Source organism: Glycine max, chromosome 20, assembly GCF_000004515.6.
Source record: "Glycine max cultivar Williams 82 chromosome 20, Glycine_max_v4.0, whole genome shotgun sequence".
In the NCBI taxonomy this organism is placed as follows: Eukaryota; Viridiplantae; Streptophyta; class Magnoliopsida; order Fabales; family Fabaceae; genus Glycine; species Glycine max.
In genome coordinates, this window is record NC_038256.2 from 42,308,544 (window position 1) to 42,331,000 (window position 22,457).

The 22,457-nt window shown below is 32.6% G+C and overlaps 1 protein-coding gene and 1 non-coding gene across 2 annotated transcripts; one reads left to right on the forward strand and one right to left on the reverse strand.

Moving 5' to 3' along the window:
• Positions 1-8,124: 8,124 nt before the first annotated feature.
• Positions 8,125-11,379, reverse strand: LOC102662693 (uncharacterized). The gene is made up of 9 exons (XR_005890314.1): positions 11,263-11,379; positions 10,778-11,000; positions 10,619-10,683; positions 9,590-10,486; positions 9,450-9,516; positions 9,058-9,252; positions 8,803-8,976; positions 8,335-8,693; positions 8,125-8,225 (listed from the first exon to the last, which is right to left on the reverse strand). It is a non-coding gene; the product is annotated as an uncharacterized protein (transcript).
• Positions 11,380-13,856: 2,477 nt separating this feature from the next.
• On the forward strand, positions 13,857-21,617 carry LOC100785291 (protein CHUP1, chloroplastic). Its single transcript, XM_006606213.4, has 9 exons — positions 13,857-14,588; positions 14,750-14,838; positions 14,993-15,727; positions 16,317-17,669; positions 17,757-17,888; positions 18,162-18,343; positions 19,407-19,518; positions 20,298-20,441; positions 21,222-21,617. Exons 1-9 carry the CDS (start codon positions 14,504-14,506, stop codon positions 21,327-21,329), a joined length of 2,940 nt encoding a protein of 979 aa, XP_006606276.2. The 5' UTR covers positions 13,857-14,503; the 3' UTR covers positions 21,330-21,617.
• The last annotated feature ends 840 nt before the right edge of the window (positions 21,618-22,457 follow it).

Here is a 22,457-nt window from a genome sequence, read left to right on the forward strand (position 1 = left end):
AAAGCTGGCTATATATGTATGAGCCAAAGCTGAATTGTTAAATAAACTGCAAATAGCCTAATCCATTAACAGGCTTTAATTAAAAGTTCTCAATATATTCATGGGGCTGTCGTAGCACCAATTGTTGGTAAGTGTAATTCCATGATAAGACATGAGATTGTTATATCATACTAAACCTAAATTTCCTGTGTTGCTATGGAGAAAATCAAACTCCAAATGTCTATGTTCTAACCTATGTGAGCAGACGAATATATATAAAATTTAACCGATTTCAAAGTTTTTTGTGCTCATAACATTGGAGCAATGGTCTGAGATTACAAATTAAATATCCAACCAATACAATTAAATTACAAAGTTGAGGTAACAAGTTTATTTGCACTAGCAATTTGATTTTTATTTTTTTTTAACTTTCTTAAGATTTTTAATATCTACTTTTATTTATTGTATATGAACTACAATAACTTAATTTCTATATATTATAAGTATAAAAAGTTTTATAGAGTCAATTAATAAAAAATATTGACAAATATTATGATTAATGTAATTGTCATATAAATCACCAAATTTACTATACATATCAAATTGTAACTGAATAATAATATAGAAATTCTTTAAAATATTTGTGCATCTAAAGGGGTAGACCCGAAAAGTGATAGAGATAGGAAGATCGTTCCTCTCAGTCCTAATGACAGTGAGATTGAACACCCATTAATCTTCATGCCTAAAGGATGAGAATAAGTTTGAAAAGGTTAAAGAAGAAATGAAGAGACTGAAACTTGCCTTGTTATATCATGTTAATTAGTAATTTGTGCAATTTTGTACATGGGTTTTTTTAGCCCCTTAAATATTTTGGGTTTTCCCATTTAATGGCATGTAGTAATGTTTGTACGTAAATTGCACACGACTTGTAATTTGTATGGGTAGCATTTCAAGAAGTACTGATGATCCACACTCAAAATAACCATGGTTTTAAGACCAAATAAATGACCATGATAGTGCATTGATCCATCAAACTCACCTAATTAATCATCATCACCCTTCCCGTGTAAAGGAAATTTGATGAGAATGGGAGAAGAAGATGAGGGGAACCGAACCACTTGTAAGTACCACTTATTGAGAAAAAAGAAGAGAAGATTCAAAAGAAAAAAGACCCATATGAATACTTAGTAGTAAGGACCACCCTATACTAGGGGATGGGGAAGGATAATGAAGTCATAAAAGGTTAAGCATGTGTAGCCAAAGGCAGCACAACTTTGTCACCTTTCATCGAGGGACTAATATAGCTTGATAAGTCTTTTTCCTGTCCTACTCTCTTTCCTACAAATTTTGTGGCTGCCCTTTGAGATATAACACTTCAGTCTATAGTTAATAATTACCCCCGATAAAAATGACGAAAAAACAATTAGTTTGTGTGTGTTTGAATGTAATTTTGTTAAATTTCTTTTTGTTTTCCAATAACCTGATTTGTAGATTGCATCAATGGTCAATAAAAAAGAAGAGGGAATTACCTTATTTAGCCTCAGGTTACTCCACCTATAAGAGTTGCTCATTTAATCGGCTAATTATTAGCATAAACGTGTTTCAATTCACAAAGACCTTTATTCAAACCATGCTGCCAAAGCAACATATATACATATTTATTTTTTAGTTGGCAAGTTTCTTGGTCCAAATCTGCTATAATCATTCAAATTAAACTAGCTTGAATGCTACACGCTCCTTTTTTTTTTTTCAAGTTAAAAGTGTACGTTTCTGGTCAACTACTTCATACGTTCCATTTCCATTATAACTATGATTATCGTGGAATAGAAAACAATTATCTCTAAATAATTATTATTTTAGCTTTTCAATTTATAACTATGTTTTTTCACTTATAAGAAATTCTATTGTCCTGAAATATGTACTAATTATGTTACATTTTTTTAACACACGCATTTAAATTTCTTCATTGTTATAAGAAATTCCTAAACTAGAAAAAATGAACATAGCATTAAATGCATTTTGAAAAAAAAAAGGTGAATGTTGACACGTTTGAACTTTTTCGACATTGATAACATGTGTTCACATCTTTCTTGAGTGGGTTTACAAATGTACTCTATGTCTCTATCATGATCTGCGGGTAGAATGTGTGAGATACATCCAATTTTACTACAAAATAGGCACGGATGTTGACAAAGTTAGTGATAATTTTTAATTATTATTACGTTAAATTACTTATTTTAAAATTTAAAATATTGACCAAAAGACTAATGTTATTAACAAAAAATGAGAAAAAAGATCAAAATAAATATTAAAAAATATAAATGATCAAAATGAAATATTTAAATTTTAATATAAAAAAATAAAGGATCAAAAGTAATATTTATCTTAATATAAAAGAATGTACATCGGATGGTTAGGATATTGATTAACATTTGTGGGTAAATATTATGTAATTTAATTGACATTATTAGAGGCATTAATACATAATTGAATTTGAAATACAATGTAATAAAATTTCAATAAAATGTAATATCCGTTAAGAGTATTATTCCCATAGTTACAAAATATTTTCTATGGGTAAAGCTAGTGTAGGCGGGAGACATGGCCCCAGTGCTTAAAAAACACTCCTTTAAAAAAAAAATTAAAGAACTTTTCAAGTTTTTCATTTGGTTTTTCAAAAAAATTAAAATTAATATTTAGTTCCCAACATATATACCACTAATTAGGGTTATTTTTTTGCACATATCGAGGCTCGAGGGCAAAATCTAGTGGTGTATGGGTTCTGTCGTTTTGCTTGGACGCTATCTTATTTTCTGTTGTTGATGATCACATTCACATTCACATTCACATGCAAAGCTGAAGCATATCACCTTCAAAATTGATAAAGGCGCCTATAACTATAATTGGTTTTCTACTACCTAGTTATTTTATGCCAATCCAGTCCCTCTTATCTCTTGCTCTAGTGTTTGCCATAATTAACCTAATAATATCTATATTCTTTCTGAATTTTATTGTTATCATATTTTAATGCTCCTGACCGTATTGATCTCGGCTATTAAGGTCCTGTCTACATACGTGGCACATATATATTTGTCAATTGCGGGATAACTATTTATGAGAATGGAGTAATTTTATCAAATTCATTATTAATTATCTTTATACTAGTTTTTTTATTATCATAATATATGGAGGTGGAATATCTATTAATTTTATTAACAATTAATATATGTTTTTTCAACCACATCTTAAACACAAAACTTTATTAATAAAATCTACCCAATTTTATTTGAATCAATAACATATTAGTATCTTTATTCTAAATTACTAATTTTTTAATTAATAGCCATCAACAATGTATTTCACAAATTAAATTACATTCAACACTTTAGCACATTTCGATCTTAAATTTGGTTAGAAAAATGTGTCGAGATACAAGGATGAACATATATATGAATGGTAAGGTTCTCAAAGAGTGTGTTTGATTCACTAAAACACAAAGGACTGAACAATACAAAAATATTTGTTCAACAACATTTGATTTAAAAAATGACTAAAGAACAATACAAAATAAAGAATGATGGACTAAATAATTATTCAAAAATAAACTTATAATTTATTAAATCCTCGTACAACTTTTTGTTCAGTGTCTAACAAAGATAAATTAAAAATATAATATTATTCCTATTTTCTGACTTTTTATTATCTCACACTTTTTTTTCTTTTTCATATCGTACCTTGGTCGTTGCCAAAAGTTGTATGGATTGTTGCTATTTCCTTTTTGCTTATTATTTCTTTTTTTTCCTTGTTAATTTTTTCAAATGTTCCTTTTTGCTTATTATTTCTTTCTTTTCCTTGTTAATTTTTTCAAATGTTCCCATCGTCATCTTCCTTCTTCTCGCTATGTTTTTTTTTTCTTTTGACCAACTCTACTGAGATCACGTCGTGCTACCATGTCGTCGCTACCATCACCGTGACCCGATGGCGTTAAGGGCCGTGCCTCCTCTACAAAAGTGTCTCTCCTTTGTTGCGCCGTCAAGGTGCTCTTAATGCACCAAGGGTTTTATAGTAAATTTACATTATTTTGTCCAATATATATCAAATAAAAATACAACACAAAATTACTTGTATTGTGCATTGACCACCAAAGAGCTATATTACAAAAAGTTATCATTTGACTCAACTACTTGTTTAGCATTATTCTATATGTCCTGTCTTTTTAGCAAATCAAACGCATCCTAAGAGTATAATACAATTTCAAAAAAATAACATACATAAGGGGGTGTTTGGTTTGGTTGTTTTCTGTTTTTCATTTTCACTGAAAACAAAAAATGGTGATGAAAATGTGTTTGGTTGGATTTTTGAAAACATTTTCAGTGAAAATGAAAACAAGAAACAACCAGAAAATGAAAACAATAAAATCTCGTTTTCAGTGTTTTCAGTTAAAAACAGAAACCTCATTTTGGGTAAAATGAAATTGTGGTGGCAATAAATATAATTTTAAGCAAATCTAAAAATACAAAAAGACAAGAAGTCAATATATCATACATTTTTAGTATTTTTATTTCATGAAAACAGAAAACAAAAAGTCAAACCAAACATATTTTCAGAATTTTAATCTTTTGAAAATGAAAACAGTTTTCAGAAAATGAAAACAAGAAATGAAAACAGAAAATGAAAATGCAAATCAAACACACCCTAAATGTCTTCTCAAATAACCAATCGCATTGCATTTTTTCATCCTACACAAAGTTTGTTATTTAAGAATTATAAGAGACAAAGAGGGAAGAGAGAGATCATGGATTCATGAGCTCCAGAATAGTGTTTGGTTAAAGAAAAATGTAGAGGAGAGAAGAGTAAATATTTTTCTTTAAACCTTTTTATTTGATTTAATTTTTAGGAGAGAAGAGGAAATTGGAGAAGAGTAAAATTCCTTGTCACCCAATTTTAGCTTCTCCACTATTGAATAAAATATCACTTGCTTTCCAAGAATCATACTCTGCATTAGAAGAAGCTTATGACAGATAGGATTTAAAGAATTTTCTGAAGATAACGAGTATAAGACGGCTACTAGTCAATTACACTTAAATAAGAAAAAAAAAATCAGAATCCCTAGAATGGAAATTAATAATCGCATGACCATGAAACATAACGTTCTAGTGTAAGAGGAAAGTGGGTCAGAGAGGTAATCAGATGAGAAAAACTTCCAGAGTTAGACACTTTTGCAATTTATTTTAGCCAAACACACAATGCAGCGTTTTATTTATTTATTTATTTTTAAAAATATTGTCCGAAACACAAGTTGCACCTCAAAATTCTAGTAGCAGTAACAAGCAAGACATTAAGTCTAGAAAGAGAAAGGAGTTGTGGCATAATATGGCTGGAGTTGCTTTGGAGTTTGGACAGCACAGATTACGGATGAGCATTCTTGAGAAAAATATTTACACTGTATGCAAATTTGAAAAAAATAATAAATTTACTGGACTATGGAATCGGAAGATGGTAAAATGACTTCAGAAAATTATTAGACATTTAAGAGAATTTCACACAATTTTTCAATGAACAATTTACCAATTGAATTGAAATAATTGTTTCAGAAATCATTGAATTATTCTTATAAATTGTTGAATGAGATAAAAGTAATTTATATTTCATTCTTTATCACTACAAGACACTTTTATACCGAGAATTTAGCCTAATTTTAACATTATGTATACTTAAATGGTAGAAAAGTAGAAAACTTCAACTAAGATATATTTTGTCATATATATTTTAAAATAAACAATTTCATTATAAATATAATATCATATACAAAATATTAACTGTTAAATAAAAAATTTAAATATAAACTATCACTGTGTGTAAAGATATAAATTATCAATTTATCACTAAAGGACACTTTTATACTGAGACCATTTTTGAAAGTCATGGCCTCTGTCATCAGATTGCTCTGGACTATGAACTGCCACAGAATCTTCCTGTGCTTTATCATCGGCATCCTACTTAGTTGTTGCAACCTCCTTCAAGATAAAACGATTTATGAAAATTTGCATGGCCAATTACGGAATAGAACATTAGAGTATCTTTAAGAGTTAAGTTTTCTGGAGAGGACAAATTCTTCTTCCCTAATATACTCTATTTTAATATATTTTTTAAAATAAACAAAAATAAAGTGATAGATTAACATAATCTTTTATTTATTTTTATAAGCATTATAAAACTATCTTAATTTAAAAATAAAATATTTGCCCTCCATTCCATTTCCCTCCAAAACTTAACTTCCAAACATAGCCTAGACTTCATAAGGCTACCACCACCAGTGTGTGGACTAATTAAGGATATCCTCACTCAATAATTAAGAAGTGGAAACTGTGACAATTATAATTGCCTTTATCATTCCCTATGCTTCATAGACACAAAAGAAAACTCATGCCAAGCACGAATTGGTGCAACTGGTTTTCAATTCCATATCTATGTGTACAGCCCATAACCCACAATTGGTCCAGGGTGTTCTCCTGCGTAGTCAATTATGTTTGCTTCCTGAGCTCCAGTTTGTCAAGTTTATCATGTTTCTACACCTGTTTTTCTTCTTTTTGCATTTGAATTACTCCCTTGGAGGATTTCTGAACACTACAAAATTGATAATTGTTGCACAAGCTAAATTTACTTTTTCTTTAAAAAAGAAAAATAATCAAGGCAAGTTATCTTTCACCCTTGCAGCAACATACTATAAGTAACTTGGCCATCTGAGCTTTATAGCCAAAGATATCAGCATTGACCTAATGACTTCGGGTAGAAAAGGCTTTAAACCGCACAGAAACTTATTTAGGAAATGAAGGCCAGAACCAAGTAAAAATGTTAATTTTTGTAGATGGGCCTGCTATGTTCCTGATCCCCACAGGTAAAGGCAAACATCGTGAATTAAGAATATTTCTCTGATATATAAGCCACTGAAATAAAAAAAAATAAAAAATATGAGCACCAAAAGAAGGGAGATATCAAAAGATAAACTGAACTGGCCAAAAGTGTATACATTAGTTCCAGCTGTTAGGTCCACAACCTCCTCTGCCATCATGAAATCTGAGGCATCTCCGCTGGGGTCTTCTTCTGCCTTGGTGGAAGCTAGTTTTACTGGCTCAATCCACAAATCACCAGAGTGATCTACAAGAAAGGAGTATAGATTTGCTTTAGAATAACTTTTTTGCCACATCAAAGAGTAAATGAAGAGCAATGCACTTAACCATTTCAAATTTGCCATGATAAGTTAAAGAAGTCATAGAAGCAATCTTGAGGATCATTTCTGGACTGCTTAAACAATAAGCACATCAATCTGGCAGAGAACAGCACAAAACAGTAATTAAAGGGTAAAACCTTTTGCACGGTTATATACAGCATCGTCTAGCCGTGAACGATACTTTCCATCTTCGTTGTTGAACTTCAACTTAATTTGACGGGGTGTTTTACCAGGGAAAAGCAGTTCAAGCAGAGAAAAAGCTGTGCCCATCGTTCTAACAGCCTATGTCAAAATAATAAAAAAGGAATTAGGTAATTTGCTGTAATGTACAGCTCTTTCTGCCATCCTCCTTCTCTCAACTCCAAGAAAAAACAAAGTTACCATGTGAATAGTTGCGTTAAAGAGAAATAATAATGTCAGACATCTTGTGAGAGTTAAGCAAATACCTCATAAAACCGTTGAGTGTCTTGTTTTGACCATGTTTCCCTAGGTGCCTTTTTCATTAAAGACTGGTGATTGAATAAATGGGAAGTTGATGTAATCCCTTCATTGGCTTGATCATCATATGGGTCTCTACCATCTTCTGAACATGAGAACTCCTCTTCATCATAAGCACCAGCCTCATGAAGAGAAACTCCACCACTGCAGATAAATATTATGCAAACTGAAATTTATTTACTAGTCCACATGGCAATCAAAAGAGACGGTAAAAAGTAACAACAGCCAGTGTAAATGTAAACTCTTACTAAAGCAGAGTACCTTTGATTGGTGGAAGACATATAAAGTCATCGCCTCTTTTTTCTACATAGGAAAACAAATGGAAAGGTTGGTGAAAATTTAAGCCATAGTGTCATACTATGAGACTAACAATTGTTAGACATTGCAACACAAGGATTAGAATAGAGTATACACACCGCCAGCCGCTCCCTATGTTCTTCAAGTAAAATAGTATCCTTAATAGGTATTTGTCGTAGATCAAGTTCATCCTCAGGAATTTCCAGCAGAGCCTTGTCCACTATGAAAAAGAAAATCTTTTGCATAAGTATATAACCAAAGCTGAAAAATTAAACACAAATTTCTTCAGGAATTTCCAGCAGAGCCTTGTCTAGTAAGTTCTACCACACCTTTTTCTTCATCGAGTTGAATGAGAGAACTTTTTGGGAGGTTCCTCAGACTTTTCTAAATCATCATTAGCCTTCTTACGCTTTCGAGATGTTTTTCCACTTTTAGCCACAAGTTTCTTCTGTGAACTTGTTGATACTCTTTTTTTCTTGGATGGATTATCGACTTCATAGTCATCGTCAAGGTCATTATTATCTTCAACATCCTCATTGAATGAACTGTTTGCAGGTTTACGAGTTGCTTGTTTTCTCAGCTACCTTGAGGTTTTACCACCTTTATCCTCCTCACCGGCAATAGAAGATATTATGTTCTTCCTTAGAGAAAATGATGTTGAGCCATCCTTTTTTCTCTTATTAGAATCCTGACAAGCATGGTTAATGACATGAAAAGTTATATACAATCAGATTCACAAGTCAGAAAAATGAAAAGAGAAAAAAGGAAAAGGAAAAGTCATAGTAACTGATATTTACTTCTTTTTCCCTCGTAACATCTGCATGCAAAGAATCAGCCAATGTGGGACTATCTGCAGCATTTGTCAACTCTTCATGCACTGGAATTCCAGAAGTTGGATCTTCGCCAGATTTCATGGATTGATAATGAAAGACATCATCACCTGGGCGGGCAGGATTCAAGTCCACAATTTCCTGATACCAATAATAATCATGATCAACATTATTTAGCACTTGTAGAAAATTATCGTATCTTTGAAATCATATAATCTTCACCTCTGTTTCCGACCTATTGCTAGTGTGAGTATCATCCTCATTGAGGACTGCAGCTTCATTGAAGGCTAATGAATCTTGGGGGGTATGATACTTGGGTGGTATCACATTCCCCAAAAGAGTTAATAAAACTAAAAGCAGGTGAGACAAAATTTTCCTCTGCACCCTTCTCATTGAAAGAATGAAGGGCTGGTTTTCCTACACACAAAATTTTTCCAATCACCACCGAAGAAACCCATGGTCTCACATACTTACAAATTACGGTTGGTTGGGAGCCAGTCAACCATAACAATGAGATTTAAAGGCAGCAGCACAATAAAGTGATGCTCTCGAAAGCAAAAGATTTGAAGAGAGTTGATGTAATTTGGGAAATCACAAGGAATATAGTAACTCACTTGTATCAGTGGCAGCTTGGGTGAGAAAATCATTAAGAGATTCCAGCCCAGAAAATATGTCTGCAGCCTGTAAAGTACAAAATCCATCAATGCTTAGCAAATTAATGAAATAGAAAAACAACCATTAATTTTTCAATTACCTCTCCGGATGATCCAAAGCTAGAAGGCCAATCTCTAGTTCCATTATGAACTGCATCCTCTGAATACATAGCATTGGAATCCAGTTGGGAAGGAATTGTTGCTGCCAAGCTCTTATTCTTCAGAGAATGGAATACTTGAGCTGGTATCATCAAACTTATTGGGTAAATCAGTTTTCCTAAGAATCTCTGATGTTGGCAAAGGAAAACTGGTTGATTGGTTTAGCCCACCACTGCCATCACCACATGACTGAAAAGATTGAAAGTTGTTTGTGCAAGAAGTAGGCAACTCAACAGACTTTTCCATCATAACATTAGATGAAGCAGAAGCAATTGCAAGCGTATTGCCTACTCTAGGCTGTGGCTTAATCTTGGGTTTAAATTTATGAGCTACAATAAAAACCAAATACAGATAACTCATATTTTCAGTGATACGTAGCATATTTAATTATTTACAAAACCATCAATATCGCTAACCACACTAACAATTCCTAGCACCAGGATCACGGAGGATGTTGCTGAAGGATCCGATTCAAATTCTGCAGATACTGCCTGAAACGTATTCCCACCTTGATCACACCCATCTGAACCAGTAGAATTTAATGGAAAAAAGATAAAAAAAAAAATCCACTTGTTCTTTTCCAAAGTTTGACTTTGAATCAACATTGCTCTGAATCATTGCAACCTTATTATCTGAAGAACTTTTGAAGCCCAAATCCGTGCCAACTTGCAATGAATTGTCAATAAGTTCCAAACATTAGCTGCTATCAAGAAATGAACTTACCCCATTTTTATGTGCTTCTTTCATCCTATCTATGGTTGAGCAAGTTGCAGATGGAGCAGCCACATAATTCAATTAATTTTCTACAGCATTAGCAGGGTGAACTGGTGGTGTTGTGCCTAAACCGTGTGATAGATACGAAATGAATCAGGAAAATTTAATTCAAGTGATAACTCACATTGTGACACGTACAAGTCCAAGATGAAGAAAAGTGGTTTCATACAGACAAGCAAGGTGAACGCATAACTTACCATTATTGAGGTTGGCCTCAGGAACGAAATTAGTGACTGAGCCCCCCCTCAAAATCTAAATCTGCCTAAAATTGAAAAACAATTTAAGGAAAAATAGGTTACCAATACTACATATTAACATTGAAATCAATATAACCATCAACAAAAAAAGGAATTTACCTCAAACACTGGTTTTAAGAAGTTTGTAGAATTCTGATCAGCATCAACTTCAGATGCTGTGATTGTTGAATCATCCACCAAGGCTGCACTATCTCCTTTGGCAGTAACTTGTTCAGCACTTACTACGTGCAGCAGGGCCAGTGGTAGAAGATCATCAAAAGGATCCATTGAGGCAACTAATTAGGTGGAGTACAGTGTACAGTTGTATGCCACAAGCCCAAATCTGGAAACAACAGAAGAATTGTCCCGGAAATGCAAACTTGGAATTTAGATTATGATAGCAATTTGACATTCATAGCAGAGGTAGTTAAACTTAGAAAACAGTTTATTAATCATCTAAATAAAAATATGAAGGTCTTCATCAACAATATATGTTGATAGTTTATATAACAAATTTGGTACGCAGAAAGAGTATGAAACAACAATTTGGTTTTAGAAGAAATATCCATTACGTTCATTGCATCACAATATATATATATATATACCATCATGGAGATTATTCCATTACTTTTATTGACGCGTTTCCTCCGGCGCTTAGTTCCATTATTGCTGAGGAAGCTTGCAGTGTTTCGTTGCCGCGCTTTGTAGCTCTTAGTTGTTTTGTTTCTCCACTTCTGTATCTAAACAGAAATTGATGAATCCGGTATTATATCTTTTAAATCATATTATAAATAAATGATAAATAATAAATAATTATATAATGATTTTTTTTTTCTAGACTAAGATATCCCCCACATTCAAAAACCACGATAAATATGTAAACATGCTTAAACAACTTAAGTCATCCACTAAATGTATTGAGCAAATAATTAATTCTTGCAATTTTATTATACTATTTTTTTAAAATCAATCAAATAAATCATTAAATCTTACGTGAATTTTGATTTTACATATGGCAATCAATTTATTAAATTTTATGGATTTTTCTATAATGGATGATATTTATAATTTAAATATTCAAACTTTCCCTTTTAAAAAGTATTGGTAGTATAAATAATTTATTCAACGAATAGCAGTCCTTACGACGCCCATTTATTGGGAGTAGCAGTAAAAAAAAATTGACACGGAAGTTTATATTATTAGATTTTTATATATTAGTAAAAAATAAGATAATTAAACGTATATTTAAGAATTAATGAGATAATAAATATTTCTCAATAATGGGTCAGAAAAAATAACAAAATATTTAATTTTCCGAATTATTAAAAGGTTGTTTTTTGTTTGATTAAAAAAGTTTATATCTATATTTATTTAGGTTAAATTTTTAAAGAATATATATAATATTAAAATACCATCTTATTAAATTTGTAAAAATAAGTTATGAGAAAATGTAAACGAAATTAATTACAAAATTTGTTATATTATGTGATAAAAACTTTATCCGTATTGTCTATGCAAATAATATTATAAAATATTAATTCAAAATGAAATTTTGAGATCATAATTACTGAAGAAATCATAGGAATATGGGTTAATACTATTTTAAAAGGTGTAATTATTATTATCATTAAATACATTTCAAATCTTATTAATTCTATATTTAGCTCTTTTATGAGAATGTTTCAATTAATCAATTTATTTTTTGAAGTGTATGATATTGTCAAGTGTAGGTTTTCTTTTTTAATTTCAATTCAATTTATTGCTTAGAATGTTTTAGAAAGTGAGAATATCACATGTAAAGATTTCTTTTGTGTATAATATAACTATAGATATAGAAGAGATAGAAAAATAATTAAAGTTATTCTAAGAGTAACTTTAAACTTTAAAATTTAACGAGTTTAGATTCTTTCTATTTTTTCTCTATTTCTTTTATTATTGAGCTTTTGAAAAAATAAATTTTATTCCTCATAAAATATGCATCATTTTTATTTTATTTATTTTCCTAAAAGCGTATAAAAATAGAAAAAATGGAGGAGAAAAAAAGGGATCCATTTCCAAAGTGAACACCTAATAAGATGAACAAGTTCCGTATTAAAGCCAAAAAGAAGACTAGCATGTGATGTGTAGGAAAATAAAGTACCTGTTTTGCAAGCATTGAATTTCAGGCTTTACTTAATGATGTTTATCATCTATATCAACTTTGGCATTATTTCGTTTTTGTGGCAATCCTAATAGAGCTTGCCGTTGAGTAGACCCACTTGCTCCGAAAACTTCTACCCCAACAAATCAGACAAATTTAAAGCCCTTGATCTAAATATATTGTAGGTCCCTACCAAGAAAAAGAATCACACATTTTTTTTTACAGGATCATACAATGTTCCTGTTTTTATATTATTCTTTTCAAATGGCTATTTTATTTTTAATCCCTGGAAGCTTTATAATGCACTAAGGAAAAAGGTTCATTATTTAATTTACTTGCAATTATTGACGTGTCTGTATGTGTGATTAAGACAAATTTTATGCTAAAAATTCAAATAAGAGTTCTATTCTATATTCGATATAAAATGATTCTCGTAATATTATTCTCGTAAAGTAAGTTCAGATTGTACGTAAACTATGGCCTCTAATATAGATTTTAGACTGTGGATATGCTATCTTTTATTTCATAATAATTAAATGCATCAGAAGGGTGGGAAAGTCTGTGGTATAAGTCGTAGTTAGGTGTCTTGCTTAGTTGTATTCTTGTTGGTAGTTGAAAAAATGTCAAATGAAATCAGATGCAGAATTGAATATTAAAACATTATAATATCAAATCTCTAAATACTTTAAAGAAAAAATCAAGTGAGATGATTAAAATTCATGAAATAAAAGAAGTATCATTAATTCTTAAAAAAATATCATTAAGATCAAGTATTACATTTATCACTTAAAAGTAGCTTTGTAAAGAAAGGATAGAAAGATAAAAGATAAAATATGTTTCTTTTTCAGCAGATACGATATATTCATTAATATTAAGATAATCTTTTTTTGATTTTATTCTTTTGAATTATTTTTTATTATATTTATTTTTAATTATTATTATTTCTATTATTATCACCTAGTAATAATATAATATCCATCTAATCACATCAAGTTATATTTTACTTTAAATGTTAGAAACATAATAAAGCTTGAATGGAAATAATCAAAAGAATGATTCTTTGAAAACAATAAGAAGAAAAAGAAGAACAAGATTGGTAAAGGCAAATGTGAAATTAGGAGAGGGAAACTAGAATGGGCAACGGGCAGAAACGGCTACATCAAATGAAAGTGAATGGGGGCATAAACTACCATTCCAACAACATCATAGTATTAACGTTAAAACGAGGAAGGAACAAAAACCATCGGAGAAACATGTCTGTGTTCTAGTTTCACTGTGGCAAAGTCCTTTCCTTTTTCAATCAATTTTGTTACTCTGCTTGTGTTTAAGTGTAACTTCATAATATTCTTGTCACTAGATCTTGGTTACATATTAGACCCACCCACTTGTGAATTTTGCTAATAAACACTTCGGGCCAAGATTGGTCAATGTGTCTCTTGGAATCAAAGTAGTGCAAGGAATTCTACTTGTCAAGGTTAACTTTTGTTTCTGTGAAGGGTGAAAGTTTGGAAATTGCATGTTTCCAAATCTGGGTCTTGCTTAATTCTTGTGCCTGGGTTTCTATCTGCTAAGTATCTTCTGTTCTGCCCCAGTTGTGGATTTTGGGCCTTTGATTTCCACTTTCAAACCTCCAATGGTTTGAACTGACTGTGATGGAGGTTAGGGGAAATGAGCATGGTTAGGACATTTATGTGGCCTATAGCTTCATGATAGTCAGGTTAGGACTCATAGTAGCTGCTTCCATTGCAGCCCTCACAGTTAAGCAGCTGAATGTGAATGACACAAGATCAGGTACTTTTGCTTATTCAATATTCATCACTTATTGTTATTATTATTTTGATCATTTCACTTTTTAACATGCAAAATGTTTCCACTTGCTTCATGTTGATGGCTATTCCTGTAAAATAATGTTCATCCTATATGTTGAACTTAATTGTCGTTGTGGCTCTCAGAACGCGGTGAAGCAAGGATTAGAAACGATCAAGATGAGGCTACAGAAGAGGCGCAGGTCACTTGTTCTATTGATGGTCACACCGAGAAGGTATTCAGCTGAAGTTATTGATTTTTTTTATTTTTTTTTTTATGAGGGTTATGAGGATTTCTTTTGCATAATTGTTTTGCCTTTTTGTCCTCATATGAATGAAAAAAATGGGAATTTTTATTTATGTTTGCGACATGATTTGACACTGGTGCAGAGGGAAGAGGAAGAGCAAGAGGAGGTTAAGCTAATCAACAGCATAATCAATCAAACTGATGATTTTGAAGATGATATTCTACCAGAATTTGAAAAACTTCTATCTGGGGAGATTGATTTTCTATCACTTGATGAGAAGACTGATAAGGAGAAGAAAGGGGGAGTTTATGAAACTGAAATGGCTAACAATACCAGTGAATTAGAACGGTTACAGAATCTAGTGAAGGAATTGGAGGATAGGGAAGTGAAACTTGAAGGTGAATTGCTTGAGTACTATGGTTTGAAGGAGCAGGAAGCAGACTTTGTGGAGTTACAAAGGCAGTTGAAAATTAAGACTGTAGAAATTGATATGCTTAAAATGACCATTAATTCCTTGCAGGAAGAGAGGGAGAAGCTTCAAGAAGAGCTTGCACATGGAGCTTCAGCCAAGAGAGAACTTGAGGCGGCCAAAGGCAAGATCAAGGAACTGCAAAGGCAGATACAGCTTGAGGCTAACCAGGCAAAAACCCAGTTGTTGTTGCTCAAACAAAAAGTTTCTGGTCTAGTGTCGAAAGAAGAGGAGGCCGCCAAGAAAGATGTTGAAATTGGAAAGAAATTGAAAGCTCTGAATGACTTGGAGGTTGAAGTTGTGGAGCTTAAGAGAGAAAACAAAGAACTTCAACACGAAAAGCAAGAATTAACAGTTAAACTCAATGCTGCTGAATCTAGAATTACAGAACTCTCCAATGTGACAGAGGTCAGAGTCACCATAGAGTAGAAATATTTTCCTTCAGATGCATGAAACCAATATTTAAGAATTTCTCATATTTGAACCAGTGAATGCTAAGTTTTCAGCTACCTAAAATGATCCTTTTAAAACAACGATTTAGCATCACTGGGTTCTCCATGTTTACCTTGTCAGTCAACTGAATACTTATCACACAATTATGAAATAATAGTTGAAAATACTGAAAAACCTCAATGTGTATCAATAATGTGATGCCAAATTAAACATTATCTGAATGGTGTTTATATTATTATATAAATATAAAACAAACTGAATCTCAAGTTTTTTGTCAACACCCATATGTTCTTTCTGCTGTGCTTTGGACTATGTTGATCTATGGTATGTTTAGTGGTTAATGGGGATGTAACAATTAGAAGCAAAGTCTTTTGAAGATCTACATAAATATCAACTATTTTATTAATTGGAAAATTATTTGAGAAAAATTGTTGAAAAAGGTCATATACTTCTTTCATGGTAGTGATAAATTAATTATTAGATTTATATCTTTTACATGTAATGAGTACAATTTAATTTTGAGATGCTTTGCCTTGAACTGCAGAATGAAATGGTTGCCAAGACCAAAGAGGAGGTCAGTAGCCTAAGGCATGTGAATGAAGACTTGCTTAAGCAAGTGGAAGGACTCCAGATGAATAGGTTCAGTGAAGTTGAAGAGCTTGTATATCTTCGTTGGGTCAATGCATGCTTAAGGTATGAGCTCAAGAATTACCTGGCACCTCCAGGAAAATTATCAACCCATGATCTAAATACCAGTCTCAGCCCAAAATCACAAGAGAAGGCTAAGCAGTTAATGTTAGAATATGCTGGATCAGAGCATGGACAAGGTGACACAGATCTTGATTGCTACTTCTCTCATTCCTCTTCACCAGGCAGTGAAGATTTTGAGAATGCTTCTTCCTTTGATAGCTCTATGCATAAACATAGTGGTGTTAGCAAGAAAACTAGTTTAATCCAAAAGTTGAAGAAATGGGGCAAAAGCAAAGATGATTCAAGTGCTCTTTCATCAGCAGCCAGATATCTTTCAGGTGTCTCTCCTAGCAGGATGAGTATGAGTAATAGACCAAGGGATTCCCTGGAATCCTTGATGCAAAGGAATGCTGGTGATTCTGTAACCATCACTACCTCTGGACAGAAGGATCAGGAACCTACTGATTCTCCTGAAACTCTAGCTCTTCCTAACATAAGAAGAGTTTCATCTAGCGACTCCTTAAATTCTGTTGCAGCTTCATTTCAATTGATGTCTAATACAGTTGTTGCATATCTGGATGAAAAATATCCTGCATATAAAGACCGCCACAAATTGGCCTTACAGAGGGAGAAACAAATTAAGGAAAAGGCTGAGAAAGCAAGAGCGGAGAAGTTTGGTGACAATTCAAATTTGAATATGACCAAGGCTGAAAGAGAGAGGACAACATCTTTGCTACCAAAACTCACCCAATTAAAGGAAAAGGCATATGTTTCTGGTAGTCCAAATGATCATCCTGACAATGTTAAGAATGTTGATAATCAAACCATTAGCAAGATGAAGCTAGCCCACATTGAGAAAAGGCCACCTAGGGTGCCTCAGCCACCTCCTAAACCATCTGATGGTGCTCCTGTTAGTGCAAATTCAAACCCTTCAAATGGAGTATCATGTGCTCCACCTCAGCCTCCGCCTCCACCCCCACCAGAACCACCAGGTGGATCACTTCCCACTCCCCTGGGAAACCTATCAAGAGGAGAGTTAGCTGGTGATAAAGTTCACCGTGCTCCAGAGCTAGTTGAATTTTATCAAACATTGATGAAACTGGAGGCAAAGAAGGATACTTCATTAATATCATCAACAACTTATCCATTTGATGCTAGGAGCAACATGATTGGGGAGATTGAGAATAGATCATCATTCCTCTTAGCTGTACATTAAAATTTCCCTCCAGTTTTGTTATTTTTTCACATTGGCATTCTATCATTACAAATTTTATAACCTTTTTAATGGATCTAGGTGAAAGCCGATGTGGAAACACAGGGTGACTTTGTCATCTCCTTGGCAACTGAAGTTAGAGCAGCCTCGTTCTCTAAGATTGAAGATCTGGTGGCTTTTGTGAACTGGCTAGATGAGGAACTTTCCTTCTTGGTAAGTGTTAGTGTCATTTCTCCTCCATCATTAACAAGCTTCTAAAAACAAATTCATATAGATTGTAGATCTTGGGAGAAGGCATGGAAGTGTATCCTTTGTGCTGTTTTTCCTCATAAATTGCATTCCTTTTTATTCAAAATTAGGTCATTCACTTTGACCTCACATTCTCAGCTTTCATGCATATGAAAAAAAGGGCTAATTTCCTCCTTTGCAACTTTACATCCAATGGCTTCTGCATTTTATTCATCTCATTTTATTCCTTTATATAAGGTCGATGAACAAGCTGTTCTCAAGCACTTTGATTGGCCTGAAGGGAAAACAGATGCAATGAGGGAGGCGGCTTTTGAATATCTGGATCTGATGAAATTAGAGAAGCAAGTCTCCACCTTCACTGATGATCCCAAACTCCCATGTCAAACTGCTTTGCAGAAAATGTACTCGTTGCTTGAAAAGTAAGCATCATTGTTTATGTTAGTTTTATGTATCATAAATATATATTTTTTTTATCGGCAAAAATAATTATATATATATAATAGAATTGGAGTACCAGAGGTACTTTGTACAAAGATAGGATTCCATAAACATGGTTCCTCAGTGAAACTGATATAGTTTGATTAGGAACCATATTGTGGCTACATATTTAATATACAGCTGCTAAATACCAATCAAAAACTACCCTCTACTGATACAAAAAGCCTTGTCGAATATGGCTTGACCAGTGATTAAAGTGCAGTGTGAAATCTTTCTCCAAGTTTCTAAGCCAAGTCCAAATTAAAAACATTGCATCCTCAACCAGCTTGTTGCCATTGAAAATTGCATTAGAGAATATAATTCTGTTGTGCATCTGCCAAATGGACCTTACCACAGCCAGCCACCAACATTGCCATCTCTTTACCCTTATACCATCCACCTGAACAGATGAGTGTTGGAGGAAATGACATATGGAAGAGCACTTGTAATATTCATCCAAGACATGGTTTCCCACCAAATGGGCAGGATTTTTATGCAATGAATGAATAAATGGGATGCCTCCTCCTCCACACTACCACAGAAAGGACATGTTAAATCCCTGATCGGCACTTGTCTCCTCTGCAGATTTATCATAAATATTAGATTAGGAAGTCAACCCTTGGTGGATATTTTCTTGAGAACTCAATCTAGAATGACTTTTATCGAAATAGAATATAAACTATTTTCTGATGTCTACTTAAATGCTGTAGATTCAGACATTTCAAGTCACAAATATAGAATGCAACATACACTTGTTTAGTTTGATGTTTCTTGGTGTATGTGTTCCTTGCTATTGGAAATGGAATATAACCTATTTTCTGATGTCTACTTAAATGGTGTAGATTCAGACATTTCATGTTTTAAATATAGAATGCAGCATATACTTGTTTAGTTTGATGTTTCTTGGTGTATGCGTTCCTTGCTATTCTCTATAGATATAGCATGAACTCATGAAGCTTATTTATCAATTCATCTATTTCCATCTTGCTCTATTTTTACTTCCAGAGTGGAGCAAAGCATATATGCACTCTTACGGACAAGAGATATGGCTATTTCAAGGTACAAAGAGTTTGGAATACCAGTAACTTGGCTATTAGATACAGGACTTGTGGGCAAGGTATGCTTCTAAACTTAAAGAATCCATTTGGGTTCTAGTTAACACAAAGGACTTGTTCATTGAAGAAGGTGTTTTCTTTTTATACCTGTTGGGCTTGAAAATTTTGTATTTGGTTACAACTTGTTGATACCCCAGCCCCCTATACCGCAATGATTTATATCATTCCCTTAAAAGGCATAAGGCTTCATTATGAAATCTTGTAACTGTATGTTTTTTCCCTTTGTACTTTACTTTTTCTCTCCCCCTAAACTTTTGCAATTTTATTTAGAACACCTCAAAAAAGACCTTCTTGGAAAATCCAATTCTATCATGCCTTCAATAGTAGCCTGTTTGCCAATATTACACAATTGTTTACGTATTGTAACAGACATGCATACTCTGAAAGTATAGGGATTCGATGGATAGGTAGGGAGAAAAATAATAGAATTTACTTAACTGATAGGACTTTGAATAGTTTGTTTTGTTTTGTTTTGATGATATAGAACATTGAATACTTCTAGTGATACTGATATTCCAAGTATAGTTACAAGTGTATTTCATATAGTACAAGTCAAACGACTCAAACCCACTAACGATTCCCTTCAAGCTAAAATCAGCTAGTTACTCGTCTAATAGTAAGAATATCACAAGTAAACAAAATAGACAAAAAAGTAAACTTAAAAATATAATAACAAGGGCATGCCTTTGCTGTTATGACCTTGCATTGATGTCTGCTTCTGTTTGAAGCTAACAAATGGTCACTTAATTAGTAGTTGCTACTGGTAACTCTACCATTGCAGATCAAGCTTTCTTCTGTGCAACTGGCAAACATGTATATGAAACGTGTTGCATCTGAACTTGAAATATTATCTGGACCCAAGAAGGAACCGACCAGAGAGTTTTTGATTCTGCAAGGAGTGCATTTTGCTTTTCGTGTTCATCAGGTAATTTTAAGGCTCTTTGGTTATGATATCACTCTTCTACATCCCTCATAAACTAAAAATGATTTTGCATAGAAAAACTAGGCTAGCTGAAGTGTAGCAAAGTTTACTAATTATGGCTGAAAGAGCTATTTCCTCTTTAAAACCTGAGAAAAGCTCTTGCTCTAAATCATTATTGTTTCTTATTTTAATTATGTTTTTACTTTTTAATACTATAGCTAAAATGATATACATTAATGGTACAGCCAAGAGATTTATCTTGCTACAGGTGTTAAGATTTGCAATGCAATATAGAGAGGAACCATAGAGAACAACAAATACAAAGCAAGAAAAGTAGAAAACTAAACTATCCTAGAGTAATAAGGAAATATAGAGCTGTCAAAATTAGCCTAGCCCAATGAGCCAGCAGGCCAGATTGAGCTCTTAAAGTCTTAAAGTAGAGGCCCAAAAAGAATTGGACCAATTTGGCCTAGCTCGGTGGGCCAGGCTGACCCCCTAAAATGCTGGCCCAAAAATTATCAAACCTATTTGGCCTGGTATATTTTTCCTTTTAAAATTCATGTAATCTTAGACCAAAAAAAATAAATGGGCCAATTTGGCCTACCCCGGCAAGCCAACAAGCCATAAGAAATTTGGCCTTGCCCAGCCAACCCACTTTCCACCCTCTGGCTTGTCAGGCCAACCCGACCCATTTGACAGTTCTAAATTGAAATATATGAAATCTATATTATCAAACATTGGGATACAAAAATAATGAGTTAATTAGAGTGGAACTCTTTTCAGTTTGCAGGAGGCTTTGATACGGAGAGCATGAAAGTTTTTGAAGAACTAAGGAGCCGCATCCATGCTCCTCCACCAGGTGAAGATAATAATAACCAGAAACGTAGTTGATCAACAAAAGATTTTTTTTTCCAATTTTTTTTCACACTAGTAGTTGCTTCTCTAATATGTGTTACCCTGTTAGCTGTATATGTCATTCTTCTGGCTCAATTTTCATTGAATATACTGAATGCTATACAATGATATAAAAAAAATCATACCGTAGTTGTAGCTTTGTAAGGTGAAAATGAAAATAATGATCACTGTATTTGTACGGTTACACCAATGTAATGAACGACACTCATTAGCATTTTCTTTCTAAAATGTGTAAAATAAAGCTACTAGTCTTTTTGGAACCTCCATGTGGTTTTGTCACGCACAAACTCAATCCCCCTTTGTGATTTTCAGTTCCACTGTACTTTTCATCTCCCTTCCCTTATTGGGGAAAAAAAAAACTTGTGACATCTCTCATTTCAATCATATTATTTTTAACCATAATGTGTCTTGATCAAAAAATCTGATTTCAATTTTACTAAGGCTATGTTATGTTCGGCAAGGAGCTTGTAGACTTTTTTATTACTTAAAAATTTGTTTGACTGTTCAGTAAATAATTTTCTTTTAGTAATTTTTAACATTTTGTGTAATACTACTTGAAGTAGATTTTTAAAAAAATATTAGTTTCCAATTTTTTATATTTTATTCCCTTTTTATCCTCAAAATATTTGTCAATTTTTTTATCACCCTTTTTAAATAAACCATTGATTTATTGTCTGTTTGTTTTTCTCACTCATTCCTCCTACACATTTTTTATATTATACTATTTATTTTGACTATTGTACTATTTATAATATTTAATTTATTATTTTAAGACCATATTTCACCAAATTGACAAGATAAATTTTGGATTTGTTTTATTTTAATTTTTTATTATTTTAACGATTGTACTATTACTTAGACAAATCATCCTAAGATTATTTGTTTCTTTTTATAAAACTTTTTTTTTTCTAATTGTCTCTTGCATTAATTTTTTTTATAAACTGTTCTTCATTAATTAACAATTTTTTTAGCCAAAAAATAATAAATGTTAGAAATTAATGAAATAATCATTTTCTCTCTCTTATTGGGATTGGAGAATATGAGTGATAGGTGAAAAATAATTAAATAAAAAGAGAGATGATTAATTTAAAAAATATTAAGGGT